General features: G+C 37.4%; 1 protein-coding gene across 1 annotated transcript in view; it reads left to right on the plus strand.

Annotated features, from left to right (window-relative positions):
- THSD7B (thrombospondin type 1 domain containing 7B) overlaps positions 1-21,020 on the plus strand; it is a 1,062,005-nt gene that overhangs the window by 949,060 nt on the left and 91,925 nt on the right. The window contains exon 17 of the mRNA XM_007525013.3: positions 3,717-3,867. Within this exon, the coding sequence (XP_007525075.1) occupies positions 3,717-3,867 (151 nt within the window). The remainder of the gene's footprint in view (positions 1-3,716; positions 3,868-21,020) is intronic.

The following is a 21,020-nucleotide window of genomic DNA, read 5'->3' on the forward strand; positions in this document are numbered from 1 at the left end:
ATGCAAGAGAGTCACTTAGGCAGTGAAGCAGGTCTGCAGGTGTTTATCTTTCTCTCCCCCTCTCTGTCTTCCCCTCCTCTTTCCATTTCTCTCTGTCCTATCCAACAACAGCGACATCAATAACAACAACAATAATATCTCCAACAATAAAACAAGGGCAACAAAAGGGAATAAATAAATATTAAGAAAGAAAAATAAATAAATTGCTACCAACTGAGTTATAAAATTCATGCTGATTGAAAAAAATACTTGAACAAGAGAACATTTAAACCATACCATTTAGTTCAAACATTTAGATCTCAATACGTAACCAACACACACACTTTTTGGGCCAGGCAGTGATGTACCCAGTAGAGCACATATGCTACCCTACCCACAGACTGGCCCAAGGCCCTGGTCCGAACCTGCAGGGGGAAGCTTAACAAGTGATAGAATATTGCTACAGATGTCTCATCTTTTCCTTTCTCTCCCTATCTCTCTTTGACTCTCACCCTCTATAAAACAAAGGCCAGAAAGATCTAGAAATAACCTTGGTGGCATAAACATATAAATAAAAAGGACTTCTAAATAATACTATGGTATGGCCTAAATTGTGTTCTCCCCCATCTGTGTGTGAAGCACTCACCCTAAGTACTTCAAAATGTAGTTTATTTTAGAGACAGTGCCTTTTTTTATTTACTTCAGTATTATGTGATTCAGTAAAAGTTGATTTTTAGGATGTTTAACCTATTACCTACATTACCACATTTCACACTCAACAGTCATCTTGCTCTACCATAAAGACACAGGTGTTCAGTGCTGCCACCCCATGGGGGTCTTCCCTTCCCCCTTCAGATAAGAAGCATCTTTAAAGAAGTGATCTATATTAACTAAGGTCATGGAGAGTCCTTAATCCATTCTGAATGTTGTACAGTGTTTACAAAGTATTAATGTTGGCTTGGTGAGAAATGTGTTAGATTTCCATTTGATAAAATTGTGAGAATGAATTTGCATTGCTTAAACCACTGAATATGTGGTCTTTTTTTTTTTATCAGTATGTAAACTTTGATGTAAGCCTTTTTTTCTTTCAGTATGAATTTCTCTTCCTTAAATGGATCATGTATTCTCTAACCCAAAGAGCTTTTTGTAATTCTCCCAGATAAGAATCTTTACATAACCTCAAGACAAGAAAGGAGTGTGGCTTATTGCCTAGCTGTGTGGACTGGGAGAGGGATTTTTTTTAAATTTTTTTATTTATAAAAAGGAAACATTGACTAAACCATAGGATAAGAGGGGTACAATTTCTCAGTTTCCACCACCAGAGCTCTCTATCCCATCCCCACCCCTATAGCTTTCCTATTCTTTAACCCTCTGGGAGTATGGACTCAGGGTCATTATGGGGTGCAGAAGGTGGAAGGTCTGGCTTCTGTAATTGCTTCCCCACTGAACATGGGCATTGGCAGGTCGATCCAGACTTCCAGCCTGTCTCTCTCTTTCCCTAGTGGGGCAGGGATCTGAGGAAGTGGAGCTCCAGGACATATTGGTGGGGTTGTCTGTCCAGGGAAGTCTGGTCAGCATCATGCTAGCATCTAGAACCTGGTGGTTGAAAAGAGAATTAATATACAAAGCCAAACAAATTCTTGACCACTCATGGACCTAAAGGCTGGAAGGGAGAGGGATTTTATTATTTTTTTTTATTTTTAAATTTTTTATTTAAGAAAGGATTAGTGAACAAAAGCATAAGGTAGGAGGGGTACAACTCCACACAATTCCCACCACCCAATCCCCATAACCCACCCCCTCCCATGGTAGCTTTCCCATTCTCTATCCCTCTGGGAGCATGGACCCAGGGTCGTTGAGGGTTGCAGAAGGTAGAAGGTCTGGCTTCTGTAATTGCTTCCCCGCTGAACATGGGCGTTGACTGGTCGGTTCATACCCCCAGTCTGCCGGGAGAGGGATTTTAACCCACATTCCCAGTGTACTTAGTGCCACAAATTCCCATTTCGTCTTATGTGTTCTGTGGTGTAAGTGATGTTACTTTTTCTCTTCATGGGTTAGCACTCAGCTTTCTTGGTATGCCTTAAAAGGCAAGTACCACTAAACCAGGTGTTCTCCATGGGTTGTCTTCTCAATCTCATATTTTTTTTCTTTGTCCTTATATGGCAGGAAATGGCCTTGTCTAGATTTCTTTTTCTTTATAAATAATCATTTCATTTCAGAAAAGTGTGTGTGTGTGTGTGTGTGTGTGTGTGTGTGTGTGTCTGTGTATGTGACATCCTCTGCCACTTTTTGTGGCTTCTTAGAAGTGAACAAAGATTAATGCATACATCAAATCTTACCACACTGACCCAAAGACATCTCTTCTTTCTCAGTGAGGTAAGAAAAGAGTACTGAGAGAGTAGAAAAGAAGAAATGCAATTTCCAGCTTTTAAACTTGACCAAGCAGAGGCATTGAAGGCATCTTATAGTCCTTCTGCTATTGACTATTACCACAGGAGCAGAGTAGGCACCAAGTCTCAACTATAGCCCTGCTATCAAAAACAAACACATACAAACAAAAAAGAAGTATAAAAATATAGCTTTTATATACTTTGGCTAACTTCTGATTTTCTTCACGTTCTTATTCTCTTATTCCTTTCTCTTCACTTCTTTTTAACATCACCAGGGTTATCACCAGCACTTCGTGTTTGCACAAGAAATCCACATCCTTCCCTCCCTTGCTCCCTGCCCCCTCCTTTCTTCCCTCCCTCCATCCCTTCCATCTCCCCTCTCTCCCTTCCTTCCTCCCTCCCTTCATTCCTCTTTCCTTTCTTTTTCTTTTCCACAGACAGAAATTGAGAGAGAAGGGAGAGGGAGAGATGGAGAGAGAAAGCCTGACACCCACAGCATTGCTTCAGCATTCATGTAGCATCCCTGTACAGGTGGGAAGCAGAGACTTCAATTAAGGCTCTTGCCTAGTGTAATGTTTGTGCTCTACTGGATGTGCCATTGTCAGATCCATTTTGATTTATTTCTTAAAGTCGTTCTTGCAGGTCTATAGTGATAGACCATTTTGTTTCAATTTAATGAAGCCAATAGTATGGTTAGTAATTAAAATTCATAATGATACTGAGCTAACATCACTATATTTTGTTTCCAAGACTGAAAAAAAAGTACACCAAGCAACTATAATAAATGCACACATATACCAAGTGTCCAATATCTCTTTGGAAATGTTGCTTTTTTTTCCTTTAGTTTACAGTAGCAAATATACTGAAATACAGAAAAAAGAAAATGAACACTGAAAAATCTTCATAGCATTTTGCCTTTGCCTTTAATTTGTTGGACAAAGGTTAGGTGATAAAAGTTTAGAAAGGGTTTAAGAGAATCCCAGGTACTGTGCAGCCTCTAGCTTCTACGTAGTGACGGATTCACTCATAGAGGGAGAACCTTAGATATTTGTGCGGATAAAAAGAAATTTCATGCAGTTGCAGTTGTGAGTAAATGGATTGTAGATTTCTTTAGATAGAGAGGTCTTCAATGGCAACAATCTTTCCTAGTCTCACTATTGTCTCCCACAGAATAATACTCAAGGTCTAACATAATGGCAGACTGACTGATGAAGGATTTTTTTTTCCTGGTTTCTCTCTTGATCTGTCTTTGTGTTGAATCTTTAAGGGAAAAGTAAGTCGTACCTGTTTTGAACATATTTTCTGTGGCTTTATATAATCAAGCTCCCCTATGTTATTGCCTTATAGATGTGTGGATGCTTCAGATAATGAAGGTAGAACAGTGGATAGCAGCCTCTGCAACCAGGATGAAATGCCCCCAGAAACTCAACCTTGTTCTCTTCTGTGTCCCAGTGAGTGTGTCATGACTGAGTGGGAACCCTGGAGCAAATGCCCACAGGTAATTTATCCTCCTGTGTCAATGCTTAATCCTCTGGTACTATGATCATTACTGTATTCTACACCCTCAAGAGTGCTGCTCCTTCTTGGGAAAATTATTTTTCCTTAGAAGGAAACAAAAAATTCAGCAATTGAGGTTGAGCATTAGGGATGCTAGCTTTCTTTTTTTTAAGGCCTTTATTATGGGAACAAGAATGAGGAAAATGAGCCTGTAATGATTACACTAGGATTTGAATGTGCGTCCATTGTTCAAGGGACTTCTATAGCATCAAAATGATCCTCATTATAATCTCTCGGTTCTGTTTCATTTTTCCCTTAGGCAGAATCAGTTATATCTTAGTAACTCAACTTCATTGTATAGTTTAGTTCCTATAAGTTATGATACATTTCTACCTTTTGCTGTTTTCCTCAAAATGGGGTGTGTCCATTGCCATATTCTTCCAGAGCTAAAAACAAACAAGCAACCCAAAAAACACTTTATTGGGGAGTTAGCGGATTGCAATGCAGTTATTGACACATGAGTAAAATTTCTCATCTTCCTGCGATAGGTGTCTAAAACAACTAAAGTTCTTTTTTTAAATATTTTATTTATTTATCAATGAGAGGGGTAGGAAGAGAGAGAGAGAGAGAGAGAACCAGACATCACTCTGGTGCATGTGCTGCCAGGGATCGAACTCAGGACCTCATGTTTGAGAGTCCAATGCCTCATCCACTGTGTCACCTTCCAGACCACACTAAAGTCCTTTTCTATCATGCACCAGGAATCCAAGACTCTTCTGCTTCCTCCTTTCTTCTACTGTGCTAGAGTCCTTTGCTTTGGTGCAATATACCACATTAAATCTAAGTTTTTTTTTTAAATTTATTTATTTATTATTTTTTTATTTAAGAAAGGATTAATTAACAAAACCATAGGGTAGGAGGGGTACAACTCCACACAATTCCCACCGCCCAATCTCCATATCCCACCCCCTCCCCCGATAGCTTTCCCATTCTCTATCCCTCTGGGAGCATGGACCCAGGGTCATTGAGGGTTGCAGAAGGTAGAAGGTCTGGCTTCTGTAATTGCTTCCTCGCTGAACATGGGCGTTGACTGGTCAGTCCATACTCCCAGTCTGCCTCTCTCTTTCCCTAGTAGGATGGGTCTCTGGGGAAGCTGAGCTCCAGGACACATTGGTGGTGTCTTCAATCCAGGGAAGTCTGGCCGGCATCCTGATGACACCTGGAACCTGGTGACTGAAAAGAGAGTTAACATACAAAGCCAAACAAATTGTTGAGCAATCATGGACCCAAAGCTTGGAAAAGTGGAGAGGAAGTATTAGGGAGATACTCACTGCAAACTCTAGTATACTTCTGCTTTCTTACTTTGGTGCCATATTCCAAACTCAGTCAATTTCTGCTTTGCGTTTCTACTTCTTTTTTTTTTTTTTACATGCATAACATTCCCCAGATTCCCATTTAGCAATACAACCCCCACTATTTCATTCATCATTTTTCATGGACCTGTATTCTCCCCACCCACCCACCCACCCCAGAGTCTTTTACTTTGGTGTAATACTCCAATTCCATTTCAGGTTCGACTTGTGTTTTCTTTTCTAATCTTGTTTTTCAACTTCGGCCTGAGAGTGAGATCATCCCATATTTTACTCTACGTTTTCCTTTCTCTCCTTGTTTAAGTTCCACCTATGACTGGAATCATCTGCTATTCATCCCTCTTTGTTGGCTTATTTGATGAAAGCTTTCTAATGGTCTAGAGAGAAAATAGGAACTGGATGACATAATTCAAGCATATAATTCAAAGGCACAACCTCTAAATTTCATTTTTAATATCTTTAATCCATTATCTTTTAGTGATAATAAATTATTTTGATATAATAAATATGCACTTCATATTAAAATGGGAACAACAAAATGCACATCCTTCAAGTAACATGATTCAAACTGATAGTCTCAGAATAAATTCTGATGTATTAGCATATATGTGCATAAACAGCTAAAAAAGCAAAGAAAATCAAAGAAAAATGTGGCGAAAGAACATATGGTTTAAATACTGGGAAGTAAAGAATTTAGGATATTTTGCATTCAGTGGTTTAACCTACAAATTGTGTTATGATTTTGTAAAACTAAAAGGAAAAAACTTTTTACAATCTCTGTCACTTTTAATTATTGATTACTTATTAACTACTGAGTTTTTATATTTTACATAATCATGTCATTATTAATCTTAGAGAATTCTCTGTTGCTGTTTTTATTTATTATTGGGGAGCTAAGGCAGCATAAGTAGTCTGTAAAGTTGAAATGCTTGTCCTTTTAAGTCATTCCTTTTATCTGTTACCTGAATATAATGAGAGTCAACATTAATGAGCACTTTTTAATGTATAAGATCCATGTAACTATTATTTCCTTATATTTCTACCAATCATGCTAAGTGCATACAGTTTTCAGACTCATTGTACAGATGTAGAAACTTATTCTTGAAAGGCCAAGAAGTTTGTAAAAAGGTCTGCAGTTAATAAGAGATGGTGTTAGAATTGAACTTTATTCTGACTAATAAAGTCAGACTTGTTGATCTGATGTACTTTTTAAAATATTTTTTAAGTTCTTATTTATAAAATGGAAATACTGACAAGACCATAGAATAAGAGGGGTACAATTTCACACAATTCTCACCACCGGACCTCCATATCCAATTCCCTCCTCTGATAGCTTTCCTATTCTTTAATGCTCTGGGAGCATGGACCCAGCGTTATTGTGGGTTGCAGAAGGTGGAAGGTCTGTCTTCTGTAATTGCTTCCCAATGAACATGGGCATTGACAGTTTGATCCATACTCCCAGCCTGTCTCTTTCTTTTCTTAGTGGGGCAAAGATCTGGGGAGATGGTGCTCCAGGACACCCAGTGGGGTCATCTGCCCTGTGAAGTCCGGTTGGCATCATGGTTGCATCTAGAACATGGTGGCTAAAGAAGAGTTAAGATAGAAAGCAGAGCAAATTATTGACTATTCATGAGCCTAAAGGCAAGAATATTGCAGATGGAGATTTGGGGTCTCCCTTTGGGAAAAGCTAGTAGGTCTATTTTAGGTATATTCCACGGGCCCATGACCCAATTAGTTTTTGCCTGCACCTGGCATCTAATATGCAGATGACCTAAGCTTTTGACTGTGGGGATGGTATCATAGTTGGAGAAAGGACCAGAATGCTGGATCAGGGAAGAGAGTAGCTCCCAAATATGGGAAAAGTATTTAAATATTGTTAACTGTAAACCACATCAGTCTGATCTGTGGCCCATATTCAGCACAGGTGCCTATGTAACTTCTGCATCCCTATAGGTCTGAGCTCACATTCCGTGGTCACGGCTAGGAACATTACAGGCTGCACCAATTTCCATTTTTGATACACATTGAAGGCCAGGACCGATAGGGCCCCACAGAGGGGTCCATTATGGTGTTCCTGATGGAGATAACAAGTGACAGTGGTGGGAGGTAACTGTTAGAGGTCTAGACCCATAATATCTGTGTGGGAATCCCAGGACTCCCTGACTAGGGCTCCAGATGATGGGGTGGTATAGTAGTGACTAAAGAGTCCTCATTAAAGTATGTCAGTCTCTTGCAATTATTCATCTTTTCTAGTCCTTACTTTGTCTGACAAGTTTAGGTTTGGAGTGATTATGGGAAAGTGCAATAGAAGGTAGGTGAGGAGGGTATCCAGGTCTAAGTAGAAACTATTTCATTAGGTACTTTATGGTGTCTTTTAAAGTCTTTCTTATTGCATGCTACATTTATTGATTCACTGCAAACTACTGTGCACTTTTGCCTTAAGGTATGTATATATTTCAACTTCTTGATATATGTACTTATGCCCCATCTCATGGACCCTGGTCTATATCTAGGTTTTGAGGTATTTTAAGAAGTGTTCCACCCGAAATGAACTTAAGGAGTCCTATGAGCTAGGAAAGGTCTCACCAGAGTAATGAAGCTAGTGGGTTCACATTCAACACCTGACATCTCTGGATGCAGTCCGACGTGAAACATGCTGAGGTGGTATTGGTAGCATTGATTAGACTGGGATCAGCAGGTGCAGTATCAGTTGGTATGAATTGGGAGAAGCATGCAGGAAAGTGAGCCTTGCCCTAGGGGTTTCAGGACTGGGAGAAATAGGGGCTTTATAGAAAAAGGGGAAGTTTCCTGCTATTTTAGGGTTTAAGAAAGCAATAGATAGTTATAGCTATAACCAAATCATTTGGTAATTGGGTTAACTTTGAGATTTCCATTGCTAGGATTTACTGTAGCATATAAGACCTCGCCATAATTTATGTCCTTTTATTTACTTATAGCTATACCTTAATAAAGGAAAACCACCAGTTGTTTTTGTTCTCTCTGGTCTAAGCTTTTAGGAGCTTCAAAGAACCAGTCATTATTAGAAGTATATTAACAATTTGAGCTCACTGTTAAAATTCAATCTGATTATTTTTTAAAAACATATTTTTTTAAAAAAAAAGGCTATCAGAAACAAACAGCAACAAAACAAAGATACCAGCTAACTGAGCTAACATTACTATAGGAATATATTTTTTAATTTTTATTTATAAAATGGAAATATTGACAAGACTATAGAATAAGAGGGGTACATTTCCACATAGTGCCTACCCCAGAGCTCAATATCCAATCCCCTTCCTTAATAGCTTCCCTGTTCTTTATCCCTCTAGGAATATGGATCCAGGGTCATTATGGGGTGCAGAAGGTGGAAGGTCTATCTTCTGTAATTGTTTTTCTGATGAATATGGGCATTGGCAGGTCGATCTATACTCCTAGCCTGTGTTTCTCTTTCCCTAGTGGGACAGGGATCTGAGCATTTTATGTAATGGTGTGATGGTTTGACATAATGGCATTTGCTTCTTTCAGTTTTTACAGGCAATTTTCTTTAAGTTTTGCTTACCTCAACACAATCACTCAAATTTTGGAGTTTCAGAAATTGTAGAGCTGGAAAGTATTCTAACCTATTCTTCATATGTCAGCATAAACAAGTTATTTGCTTATTAACAAGGAGAGGGCTGTTCTACTGCTTGTATACCTTCTAACTCACATAATATTAATAGTCATGACAATGACAATAGTAACTTTGTATAACTGATGCTATGCTTGAGTTTCTTAACAGCTCTGCCATTAACACACTTATCTCTGGTCACTCAATTCTCTCTCACTTAAATGGCCTTGTTCTTTCTCAAATATCACATTGTCTTGAAGCATAAATAAAAACTTTACAGTGCTAAGGAAAGGTCAACGGAACTGACAGCTGATTATTTTCCCTATCTCTAAATTGTGTCATAGTTTTAATAAATTGGAGCATCTTAGCATAATGCTCAAATACCACAGGTGCTTTAGTAGTGCGTGAAGAAGATCACAATTAAAATAAAATTAGCAAACTGGATCTTTGTGCCTGAAGTTTAATTAGCGTTTCAATGTGTATTTTCAAGAATAAAGGAATAATTGTACACTTGTTCTTTTTTTAAAAAATATTTATTCTTTTTGTTGCCCTTGTTATTTTATTGTTGTAGTTTTTATTGATGTCATTGTTGGATAGGACAGAGAGAAATGGAGAGAGAAGGGGAAGACAGAGAGGGGTAGAGAAAGATAGACACCTGCAGACCTGCTTCACTGCTTGTGAAGTAACTCTCCTACAGGTGGGGAGCCAGGGCTAGAACCGGGATCCTTAGACTGGTCCTTGCACTTCTCACCACGTGCGCTTAACCCGTTGTGCTACCGCCCAACTCCCACAATTGTTCTTTATACCATGTGCTGATTCATGAGTTCTATTTACAAAGCAAAGGTCATTAATTTGCTGAGTTACCCCTTGGTAATCTGACGTGATGTTTGGAAACCGTTTGGTATTTTTTTTTCTTTTCCTTTAGTTATTTACTTCTATGTTTCATTTTTCACAGTAGTTATTTAGAGTCAGACATATAAACAAGAGACTAGTTTTTAAGAGAAATAACAATAATTCTGAGACAAAACATGTTTCTTTTACTTATCAACAAAATGTTCTGAAATTCATCTTTCTATTTAGCTATAAAATTATACTGACCATACCCCCACTGTAGGATAATACAGTGCCGTGGAATCAATCTCTCTCTCCCTCTCCCCCCCACCTCCATATATATATATATATATCCACCCCAGAGTTCCATAGCCAATCCCCTTCCTTGATAGCTTCCCTATTCTTTATCCCTCTGGTAATGTGGACCCAGGGGGTCATTAGTGGGTGCAGGAGATGGAAGGTATGGCTTCTGTAATTGCCTGTAATACTCTACTGTCACACACACACACACACACACACACACACACACACACACACACACACATAACTAAACCAAAGCTCCTTGCATTGTTTGCAGTGTGGTCTGGAAATAGAAGATAAGTAGCCATAACTTCTAAGCCATACTGAAAATATTTTACCTTGTCTCCAATATAGTTTACTACTTGATAAAAATAGAATGACACCTCTCCTGAAAAAATAATGTATATTTAACTTATTAATAGTTCACTGGACTAAAACTTCAGAAAGGTAAATTTGAGTGGATTACTAATCTTGAAGAAACTGTCAGTTGCAAGCTATGCTGAAGAACAAAAAAAAAAGGGGGTTTAGAAATTGCACTGAGACTATTTTAATTGGAGCAAGAAAAAGCAAACAATTAATGGCAGATATTGGAGAAAATAGAAAGCTATGTGTTTCACTTATTTTTATATTCTTGTTTATATTTATACAACATATAATTTGGGTTTTACTGACTTTATGCATTCATCTATTTAAAATCATATATTGGGTTGTTGGAAAAGTTATGATACATGATAGCATAGAAAAACATATGTCACAAATTTTCCAACCATTCATTAATATGAAAGGAAACTCCCTGAACTGTACATATAAAAAACCTTCACAATGCTCACTCTTTAGAGTTATACGCATTATTACAAGACAACATATACAGTTAAAAGAAACACAATCACTTGAAACTAATTATTGACTTCCTAGTAGGCCCTGCATCCCGAAGCCCAACATGTGAGTCACCATCACAGATACGCATAAATTTAAGTTCATTCTTTCCCAGTAATCTTCTTTGATCTACCTAGATTTTCCAGTTTTATCCATGTAATGTTCAAGAGATGTCTATAAATTTCTAGATTTAGAAACTACTCATCTCTGACATATCTGAAATAATATATGATTCTCTTAGTTTACAATCCCAAGTCCTATAGAAAATTTCCAAAGATTTACTGATTTTCTTTTTTTTTAATTTCTTTATTGGGGGATTAATGTTTTACATTCAACATTAATACAGTAGTTTACACATACATAGTATTTCTCAGTTTTCCACATAACAATACACAGTCCACTAAGTCCTCAGTCATCCTTTTTGGACCAGTACTCTCCCCCCACCTACCCCAGAGTCTTTTACTTTGGTACAATACACCAAATCCAGTTCAGGTTCTACTTGTGTTTTCTCTTCTGATCTTGTTTTTCAACTTCTGCCTGAGAGTAAGATCATCCCATATTCATCCTTCTGTTTCTGACTTATTTCATTTAACATGATTTCTTCAAACTCCATCCAACATGGCCTGAAAACGGTGAAGCCACTGATTTTAAAAACTGAGTAGTATTCCATTGTGTATATATACCACAACTTGCTCAGCCACTCATCTGTTGCTGGACACCTGGTACTGCTAAGAACATAGGTATACACAAATCTTTTCAGATGGGTGTGTTGGGTTCCTTAGGATATATGCCCAGGAGAGGAATTACAGGATCATAGGGCAGGTCCATTTCTAGCCACATGAGAGTTGTCCAGACTGTTCTCCACAGAGGTTGAACCAATTTACATTCCCACCAGCAGTGCAGGATGGTTCCTTTGATCCCACAACCTCTCCAGTATTTGCTGCTGCTACCATTTCTGTTGTAAGACATTCTCACAGGAGTCAAGTGGTATCTCATTGTTGTCTTTATTTGCATTTCTCCGACAATTAGAGACTTGGAGCATTTTTTCATGTGTTTCTCGGCCTTTTGGATCTCTTCTGTGGTGAATATTCTGTCTATGTCCTCTCCACATTTTTGTATGGGGTTATTTGTTTTCTTGTTGACTTTGGTAAGCTCTTTATTTATTTTGGTTATTAGCCTCTTGTCTGATGTATAGCTTGTAAATATCTTCTCCCATTCTGTGAGGGGTCTCTTGATTTGGATAGTGGTTTCTTTTGCTGTGCAGACGCTTTTTAATTTGATGTAGTCCCGTAGGTTTATACTTGCCTTAGTCTTCTTTGTAATTGATTCGTTTCATTGAAGATGTCTGTAAAATTTATTCGGAAAAGAGTTCTACCAATATTTTCCTCTAAGTATCTGATAGTTTGTGGTCTAAAATCCAAGTCCTTTATCCACTTGGAATTTACTTTTGTATTTGGTGAAATATACTGGTTCAATTTCATTCTTCTGCATGTTTCAACCCATTTTTTCCAAGACCATTTGTTGAAGTGACTCTGCGTTCCCCATTTAATTGTCTGGGCACCTTTGTCAAAGATTAGATATCCATAGGTGTAGAGGCGTACACCCGGGCTCTCAATTCTATTTCACTGGTCAGTGTGTCTATTCATGTTCCACTACCAAGCAGGTTTGATGACAATGGCCCTAGAATACAATTTGAGATCTGGGAGTGTGATGCCTCCGGTTCTGTTCTTTCTTCTCAAGATAGTTTTGAAAATTCTAGGTCTTTTCTGGTTCCAGATAAACGTTTGTAGCATTTGTTCTATTCTCCTAAAAAATGTGGTGGGAATCTTGATGGGTATAGCATTAAATTTGTATATGGCTCTGGGTGTTATATTCATTTTAATGATGTTAATTCTTCCAACTCATGAACAAGGAATATCTTTCTACTTCTTGTGTCTTTTTCAATCTCCTTGAATAATGACTCATAATTTTCAGTATACAAGTCTTTCACTTCTTTGGTTAGGTTTATTCCTAGCTATTTTATTTTTTTTGTTGTTGCTATAGTAAAAGGAATTGATTTCTGGATTTCAACTTCTTCTAACTTAGTGTTTGCATAGAGGAATGCCTCTGACTTTTGAATGCTAATTTTGTAGCCTGACACCTTACTGTATTGCCTGATGATTTCCAAAAGCTTCTTGCTGGATTCCTTAGGTTTTTCTATGTATACTATCATGTCATCTGCAAATAGGGAGAGTTTGACTTCTTCTCTTCCAATCCGTATGCCTTTAATTCCTTGCTCCTGCCTGATTGCTATGGCAAGAACTTCCAACACTTTCTTGAATAATAATGGTTGTAGTGGTCATCCCTGTCTAGTACCTGATGTGAGGGGAAATGGTTTCAGTTTTACACCGTTGAGTATGATGTTGGCTTTAGTTTTGCTATATATAGACTCCACTATCTTGAGGAATTTTCCATCTATTCCCATTTTTTTAGTGATTTGATCATAAAAGGATGTTGTTTTTTGTCAAAGGCTTTTTCTGCATCTATTGATATGACCATGTGTATTTTGGTCTTGCTTTTTTGATGTGGTGGTCTGTTTATAGGAGACCTTTAAGAACTTCTTTTGGGGCAGGCTGGTTAAGTTTGTCAAGTTCCTCAGGGGAATGGGCAAGCCTGTCTCCCACTTCAGCATCTGGTCTGTTGGTCACTGGAGGCAGATAGAGAACAGGGAATCTCAGGCCAGCAGTGGCAGCCATGAGCTCCCTGAGTGGTCTTCCAGTGCACTGTGGCAGTGGACAGTAAAACAAACCACCTCAGAGTACTGTGGCAATGGACAGAATACTTTATTGTTTCAGTTACAAGTTTATAAAGCAGTAGTTGTGCAAGGGAAGTAGCCAAGCTAGCCAATGAGACCAATATCTCCTTATAAGGAAAAAGAGAGCAAGGCAATGAGAAGGTATAGATGGTGATGCTGTAAAGGGGAAATAGAAACTTAAAGAAGGTGAAACCTACCAGAGGGAGAGGGGGTGAGGTATTGAGGTGAGACTGATAGGCTGGTTGGAATTCCTAGTGTACTCCAGCCCATCCCACTCAACCACAATGGATGGTATGCCAGTAAGAGACTGGCAGACAAACTTCTGGTGGGTCAACCATCATGCTCAACCTCACAGGAGACCCACAATAGTTGATTCAACTGTTGCTTGTCTGAGAAGGTTTTGATGCCTCTAGTTAGTCTGAATGACAATCTAGCAGGACACAGTAGTCTTGGTTGAAAGACTTTCTCATTGAACACTCAATAGATATCTTGTCATTCTCTTCTGGCCTGTAGTATTTGTGTGAAGAAGTCTGTTGCTAATCTTACGGGTTTTCCTCTGTAGGTGACTCTTTGTTTTTCTCTTGCAGCCTTCAGGATCCTTTCTTTATCCTTATTTCTTTCCATTCTAAATATGATGTGTCTTGGTGTCTTTAAGTCTGGGTTAATTCTGTTTGGGACCCTCTGGGCTTCTTGAACCTTTATGCCTTTGTCTAGACTAGAGAAGTTCTTTGCTATTATGTCCTGAAGAATGCTTTTTTCCCCCTCCCTCTCTTTCTTCCTCTGGTTAGCCAATAATGCATAAATTATTTCTCTTGAAGTCATCCCATAGGTATCTGTTGTTTTTAGTATATCTTAATCTTTTTTTTTGAGACCTTTTACATCTTTTTTAGTTGTCTCTAATTTGTCCTTGATCTTGCTAATTCTGTCTTCAGACTCATTCCATTCTCTCTCCTCTCTACTGTTTACTGTAGCTTAGCTATTTTGTTACCCTGTTCTGATACTGGTTTAGCTTGTTCAGCTAGTTGTGTTCTTAGCTCAGCTATTTCAGCTTTCAGCTCTCTAATAACCTTGAGATAATTAGTGTTTTCTTCCAGAGTCTCATTTGTTGTTTCTGCATTTCTGATGACAATTCTTTCAAACTCTTTACTCACTCCTGTGACTATTTCCTTAACTAGCGTTTGGATGTTGACCTTATTATTCTGTGCTTCAACCTTTGGGGGGCTTTTAACTGGACTCTAGTCCTGGTTGATTTCTCCAATATTTCTTCTTGTTGGTTTAACCATTCAATATAGTATGTTATGAGGTCTCTCTCTCAGTACTTGTCAAATTACTGATCACTCTTGTTTGGATTGATGTGTGTCTAAGTAAAGCACTTACAGAGTTCACAGTTGTAGAAATTAACAGTTGTCTCAATATTATTTCAGTCCCTGAGTTGGAGCACAGAGACTGTTAAATACTACAACCACATTACTATTTTCACCTCAGACTACACAATCTTAAACACAGGACTATTACACAAAATTTCAGAAGGGCATTAATTTATTAATGATTAAATCAAGCATAGTTGTAAGACCGGCTTAATATGTTCTGATAAAGGTACACAGACTGTGAAGCAGTGTTACAAGTTGGTTTCTCACTAATTCCATTTCTGTCTATCTCCCCTTTGATTTTCCTCTGTCTATATTCAATAAATAATTGAGTAAATAGTTTTAAGAAGTTCTGTTTCTGTAGCTTTCCCCCTGCTGGTGGGGACCAGGGCCTTGAACCTCTGTTCTTGTACATTATAACATGTGTGCTCTACCAAGTCTCTTAGCCCTATGTATTTTATTTTTAATTGAGCTTTCTTTTACATAGCCCTGAGCTTTTTGTGTAAGCATTTTTTCCTTAACTTTATACTTAGGCATTACTATTTTAAATGACACTACTTAAAAATACTATTGCAGACATAAAGCTAAAGTACTGTTTTTTTTTGTTTGTTTTCTATGTTTTGCTTATTTTACTAAAAGGCTATTTTCTATTTCATTTTTTGGGTTTATTCTCTTGGTGCTTTCAGAGACTTAAATATACCATCTCAAATAACCAATGTGCCAATGCTGTAGTGTGTGCATATGTTTTATCAGAGCATATTGGCTACTGCTAACGACCATGGCTGCCTATATACTACTGGCTATTACTAATAATACTCAGACTTGTCATAGTCTTGACTTTCTCAAAAGTGCTTAGGTTTCATAGCCACAGTGCCTATTCACTGAGGTAGATAAACTGCGATATTTTTCTTTTGATTTAAGGAACTAAATAATAATAATCCAGTTATTTCACAATACATTACATTTTAATGTATCACCAGGTTATTTTTTCTCCTCTTTTATTAGTGATTTAATATTGGTTTATAAAATGACAATATAAAGGGAATAATTCCACACCATTACCACCATACATCAGAGTTCTGTGTCCCCATTCCTCCATTGGAAAGTTCTCCCAAGGTTAGATATGGGTTGCCTATTTTTTCTATGTCTATCTGTCTGTCTATCTTTCTTTCTTTCTGTCTGTCTGTCTACCTACCTTTTGCCTATTTTTTTCTGTGATCCTGCTTTTCTTCCTTTCTAAATCACATCTGCACCAACTGCTATGCCATAATGTCCTTCCTTTTTTCCTCTGGTCCCTCCAAGTCTTGAAGGAATTTGAACTCAGAGCCTTCTAGCCTACTTCCCCTAACATTTCTCCACCTCTGAGAGTTTGGACCAAATTTATTTATGGGGTACAGAAGGCTGGATTCTGACCTCTGCAATTACTTCTTTGTTGGGCATGGATGTTGGCAGGTCAATCCATATTCCCAGCCTATTTCCACTTTTCCCTAGTGTGGTAGGGCTCTGGAGAGGTGAGGTTCCAGGACATATTGGTGAGTTCTTCTGCCCAGGGAGTTCAGGATGGAATCATAGAAGCACCTGCAATTTTGTAGCTGAAAGTCATTTAAGATATGAAGCAGGACAAAATATTGAGTAAACAAGAAGCAGAAAGTAAGAATAGAGCAAGTAAGAATAGAGGTTTTAGGGTAGTAAGAAGCTAGGAAGTCTATTTTAGATGTGTTCCTAGAGGTCCATGACTTCAGTAATTTTTGCAGGAGCTTGAAGACAGGTCACATACAGGTAGACTAAAAATAATGTCTGGGAAGATATAGTCAAAAAGTTAAGAATAGAATTAGAAAACTGGATTAGGGCAGAGAGTAGTTTCCAAATTGAAGAGAAAATATAAATACTATTAATTGCTTACCACACCAGTCTGACACAAGGTCCATGTATATTCATATTTAGCACAGGAACCTGTCATTCTGAGCTCATAGTCCACAGTCACAGCTGGGAAGATTCTAAGCTGCACTCATTTCAGGACCAGTCTTTCTTGAGTGGCAGAGTAGGCTGACTCTCACCAGGTTATTGTTAACATTTATTAATATCTACATTATATAACTCGTGGTTTTGTTCCTTTTTTTTTTCTGCCTCTATGGTTATTGCTGGGGCTTGTTGCCTGCACTATGAATCCACTGTTCTTGGAAGCTATTTTTTCCCTTTTGTTGCCCTTGTTGTTTATCATTGTTGTTACTATTATTGTTGTTATTGCTGTTGTGGTTGTTGGATAGGACCCAGAGAGGAGTTGGATAGGACCTCCCGAGAGAGGAGGAGGAGAGAAAGATAGATACTTGCAGACCTGTGTCACCACTCGTGAAGCGACCTCCCTGCAGATGGGGAGCCGGGGACACGAACCAGGATCCTTACGCAGGTCCTTGTGCTTTGTGCCACATACATTTGACCCACTGTGCTACAGCCCGGTCCCCTGGTTTTTGTTCCTTTAATATTGTGATCTTTATCATTGAGAATGACTTAAAAGATGCAGATGTTACTATTTGTAGCCTTTTGTAGTGAGGATTTAATTTTTTTTGTTATTACTAGTCTATTACATAATTGTAAGATTACAGTGTATAATTCCAGACCACACTCACCACAAAATTTTGTCTTTCCATCACTACCACTTCCCAAAGATAATCACCATAGTTCTCACAAGTCTTAGAGATAGTTTGCTTACTTCTGATAGTTAGTGTGTTATTTTTTTCCTAAATTCATGTGTATCCCATCTCTAGATTCCACACATGAATGAGACTATCTGGTAGTTGTCTTTCATCTCTTTACTTATTTCACTAAGCATAATCACCTCTAGTTCCATCCATTTTGTCCCAAGGGACACAATATTATTATTATTATCTTTTACTGGACAGTAGTATTCCATGGAATATATATCCCATAACATCTTTAGCCAGTCATCTGTTAGTGGACAAATAGGCTGCTTCCACTCTTCTGCTATTTTGAATAATGCAACTATGAACATAGGGGTTCATATATCCCTGTGTATTAGTGTTTGAGTATCTGTTGGATAAATGCCCAAGAATGAGGTCACTGGATCATAAGGTAATTCCATTTGTATTTGTTTTATTTACGTAGTGCACCAGTTTTCATTCATCAGGGCTTTTGTAGTAGCTTTGTTTACTATGCTTAGAAATAGCTTTCTATTCTAGGTATGCAGTAATTGCTGATTAAAAAAAGTTGTTTATAAAATAGGACATTAAACATCTCTGAGAGGTCCTTATGTCCTCAATATCACAGTCTTATTACTTGACTCTGCTTCTGTATTATCCCTTAAGGAAATTGTAAAAATGTGTTCTACAGTCTTGAAAATACTCAGCACCACTGCTTGAATGACCTTCCTGGGACAACATTTTTTATTCTCCACTTCAGGTGGGGGTGCTGGTACAGGAGGTACCACAACACTACTCTGCCATCCATGAAGCTCACTGGGTGCTGTTCATAATACCCCTAGCTATTGCTGGGCTCAATCTCAAGACCTTGTACATGGTAAAGCCTGAACTCTACCAAGTAAGCTATCATAAGGCCCCTGCAAATAATTTTTATTTATTTATTTACTTTCCCTTTTGTTGCCCTTGTTGTTTAACATTGTTGGGGCTATTGATGTCGTTATTGTTGGATAGGACAGAGAGAAGTGGAGAGAGGAGGGGAAGACAGAGAGGGGGAGAGAAGGATAAACACCTACAGACTTGCTTCACTGCCTGTGAAGCAACTCCCTTGAAGGTGGGGTGTTGGGGGCTCGAACCGGGATCCTTATGCTGGTCCTTGCACTTCATGCCACATGCGCTTAAACCACTGTGCCACCGCCCAACTCCCATCTGCAAATAATTTTTGTTGAATTTAAAAACACACTCAGTGAGAAAACTCTCCATATTTAGCACTGTACTTTCATTTCTCTTTTGTTTGTTGTTTTTTTCTTCACTTTTGTTAGATTGACCACAAGCTGGTCTATTTAAAAAATTTTACTGTTGAAGTTTATTATTTGATTAATTATAGCCTTGTTCTCCTTTTTTATTTTGGGAAAATATTTTCTTTGATTTAAACTGTGCATTTTTCCAACAAAAATAAATTTTTGAATATAGTTACTGTCTTATATATATAATATTAGGAGCACTGATATCAACTACATTAGTGAATTTCTCTATAATATAATTTAGACAAGATTAGCTGGAAAATTAAAGGTTTGCCTCTGACCTTATATTTGAAATAAAGTATTGGCATTTTTGTTGTGGTCCAAAAAAATCTATCAAAGTACAGACAACTTTGTTTTCAAATATGCACAGTATATTTAAGTTTTAAAATTTTAGTTTTTCTGTGTAACATTTATAATTTAATAATTTATATTTGCCATTTATAATTTAATAATTTATATTTGCCATTAAAATATATAGAGGTTTGTGTAGAAACAGGTGTATAGTAAACATCTGTTCTTGTTCACTGTGCTTGAAAAAAATGATTTATTGCCTTTCTAAAGAATGCATACATGCATATGGAAAATATTGTCTTTATTCATTATACTTCTCAATATTTTGTGTCAAAATATGTCACCAGCTAACTTGAAAAGTTACAGATTGGCAGCAGTCTACTAGAGTATGCTGTTACTATCATATTTCTGTCAAATTCTCCTTTCCTTTTCTAATCATACTTTAAAGTTTGGTACCTTGTAATTTTGTGTAGGAAGGTCTATAAATGTTTGTTTCAATAAGTTTACATGGATCACAACTTTTTGCATTCTAGTTCTATTTTATTTGACATAGATTCTTTTGCAGGCTTTACCTTTTCTTTGTGTTTTTTATCTTCATCTACCTTTTCCTGTTTATTTAAAAGAAAACTTCTATAATGCATAAAGATAAATCTTTTGCATGATAAAAATTTCAAAATTTCAAAATTGGGGAGTCGGGAGGTAGCACAGCGGGTTAAGCACAGATGACGCAAAGTGCAAGGACAGGCTTAAGGATCCTGGTTCGAGCCCCTGGCTCCCCACCTGCAGGGGAGTCGCTTCAAAAGTGGTGAAGCAGGTCTGCAGGTGTCTGTCTTTCTCTTCCCCTCTCTGTCTTCTCTTCCTCTCGCCATTTCTCTCTGTCCTATCCAACAAAAATGACATCAATAATAACTACAACAATAAAACATCAGAGGCAACAAAAGGGAATAAATCAATATCTTTAAATTTTTTTAAATTTTTTAAATTGATGTATTTACTGTTTTACAAAATTCTTGAAATTTTCTTTTTTCCAGAGCCTTTATAAACTGTTCCTTGCATGTATCAATATACTTAAATAATTTAAAATTACTACTTATTATCTTTACTCTCTAGACAGAATATGAACATGCCTTACTTTTATGAACAAAACATTAATTTCTGAAACCTGAATACTAAAGATATCTAGCTTTCTTCATTTATCCTCCAAAATATTCTGTATCAGTATCATCTAAAATTATAATGTAGATTATAATTTTTATCATCTTGCTGCATTTTACATAATTATATATGTAAGTCAAAGAATTCCAAAATGGGAAACATTAATCTTTTGCAAACAGACTATTTCTGCCTCTAAAAACAGAATACTTGGAACTGAAAAAAAAAATTACCAAGTAGGGCATGCGTCATGCCATGCATCAGGCTGGGTTCAAGCACTCACAATTCATTTGAGTATCATGGCACCAAGGTAAATTTCATGCAATAGTATCTCTCTCTCATATATATATATATATATATATATATATATATATATATATATATATATACACACACACACACACACACATACATATATCTGAAATAAAAAGAATGAGTAAGTTAGTTTGGGAACTGTGAAGCTGCATGTAAGACTGACCACACATAAGGAAAAGAAATTAAATATGGGAGTGGGATACTCTTTAATTGCTACATTATAGTTATCAAAGAAGATTCAAGATGATGTCATTTAACAGCTCTGGGACAACTCTCTGGGAGACAGAGACAAT

Source organism: Erinaceus europaeus, chromosome 18 (assembly GCF_950295315.1).
Source record: "Erinaceus europaeus chromosome 18, mEriEur2.1, whole genome shotgun sequence".
In the NCBI taxonomy this organism is placed as follows: Eukaryota; Metazoa; Chordata; class Mammalia; order Eulipotyphla; family Erinaceidae; genus Erinaceus; species Erinaceus europaeus.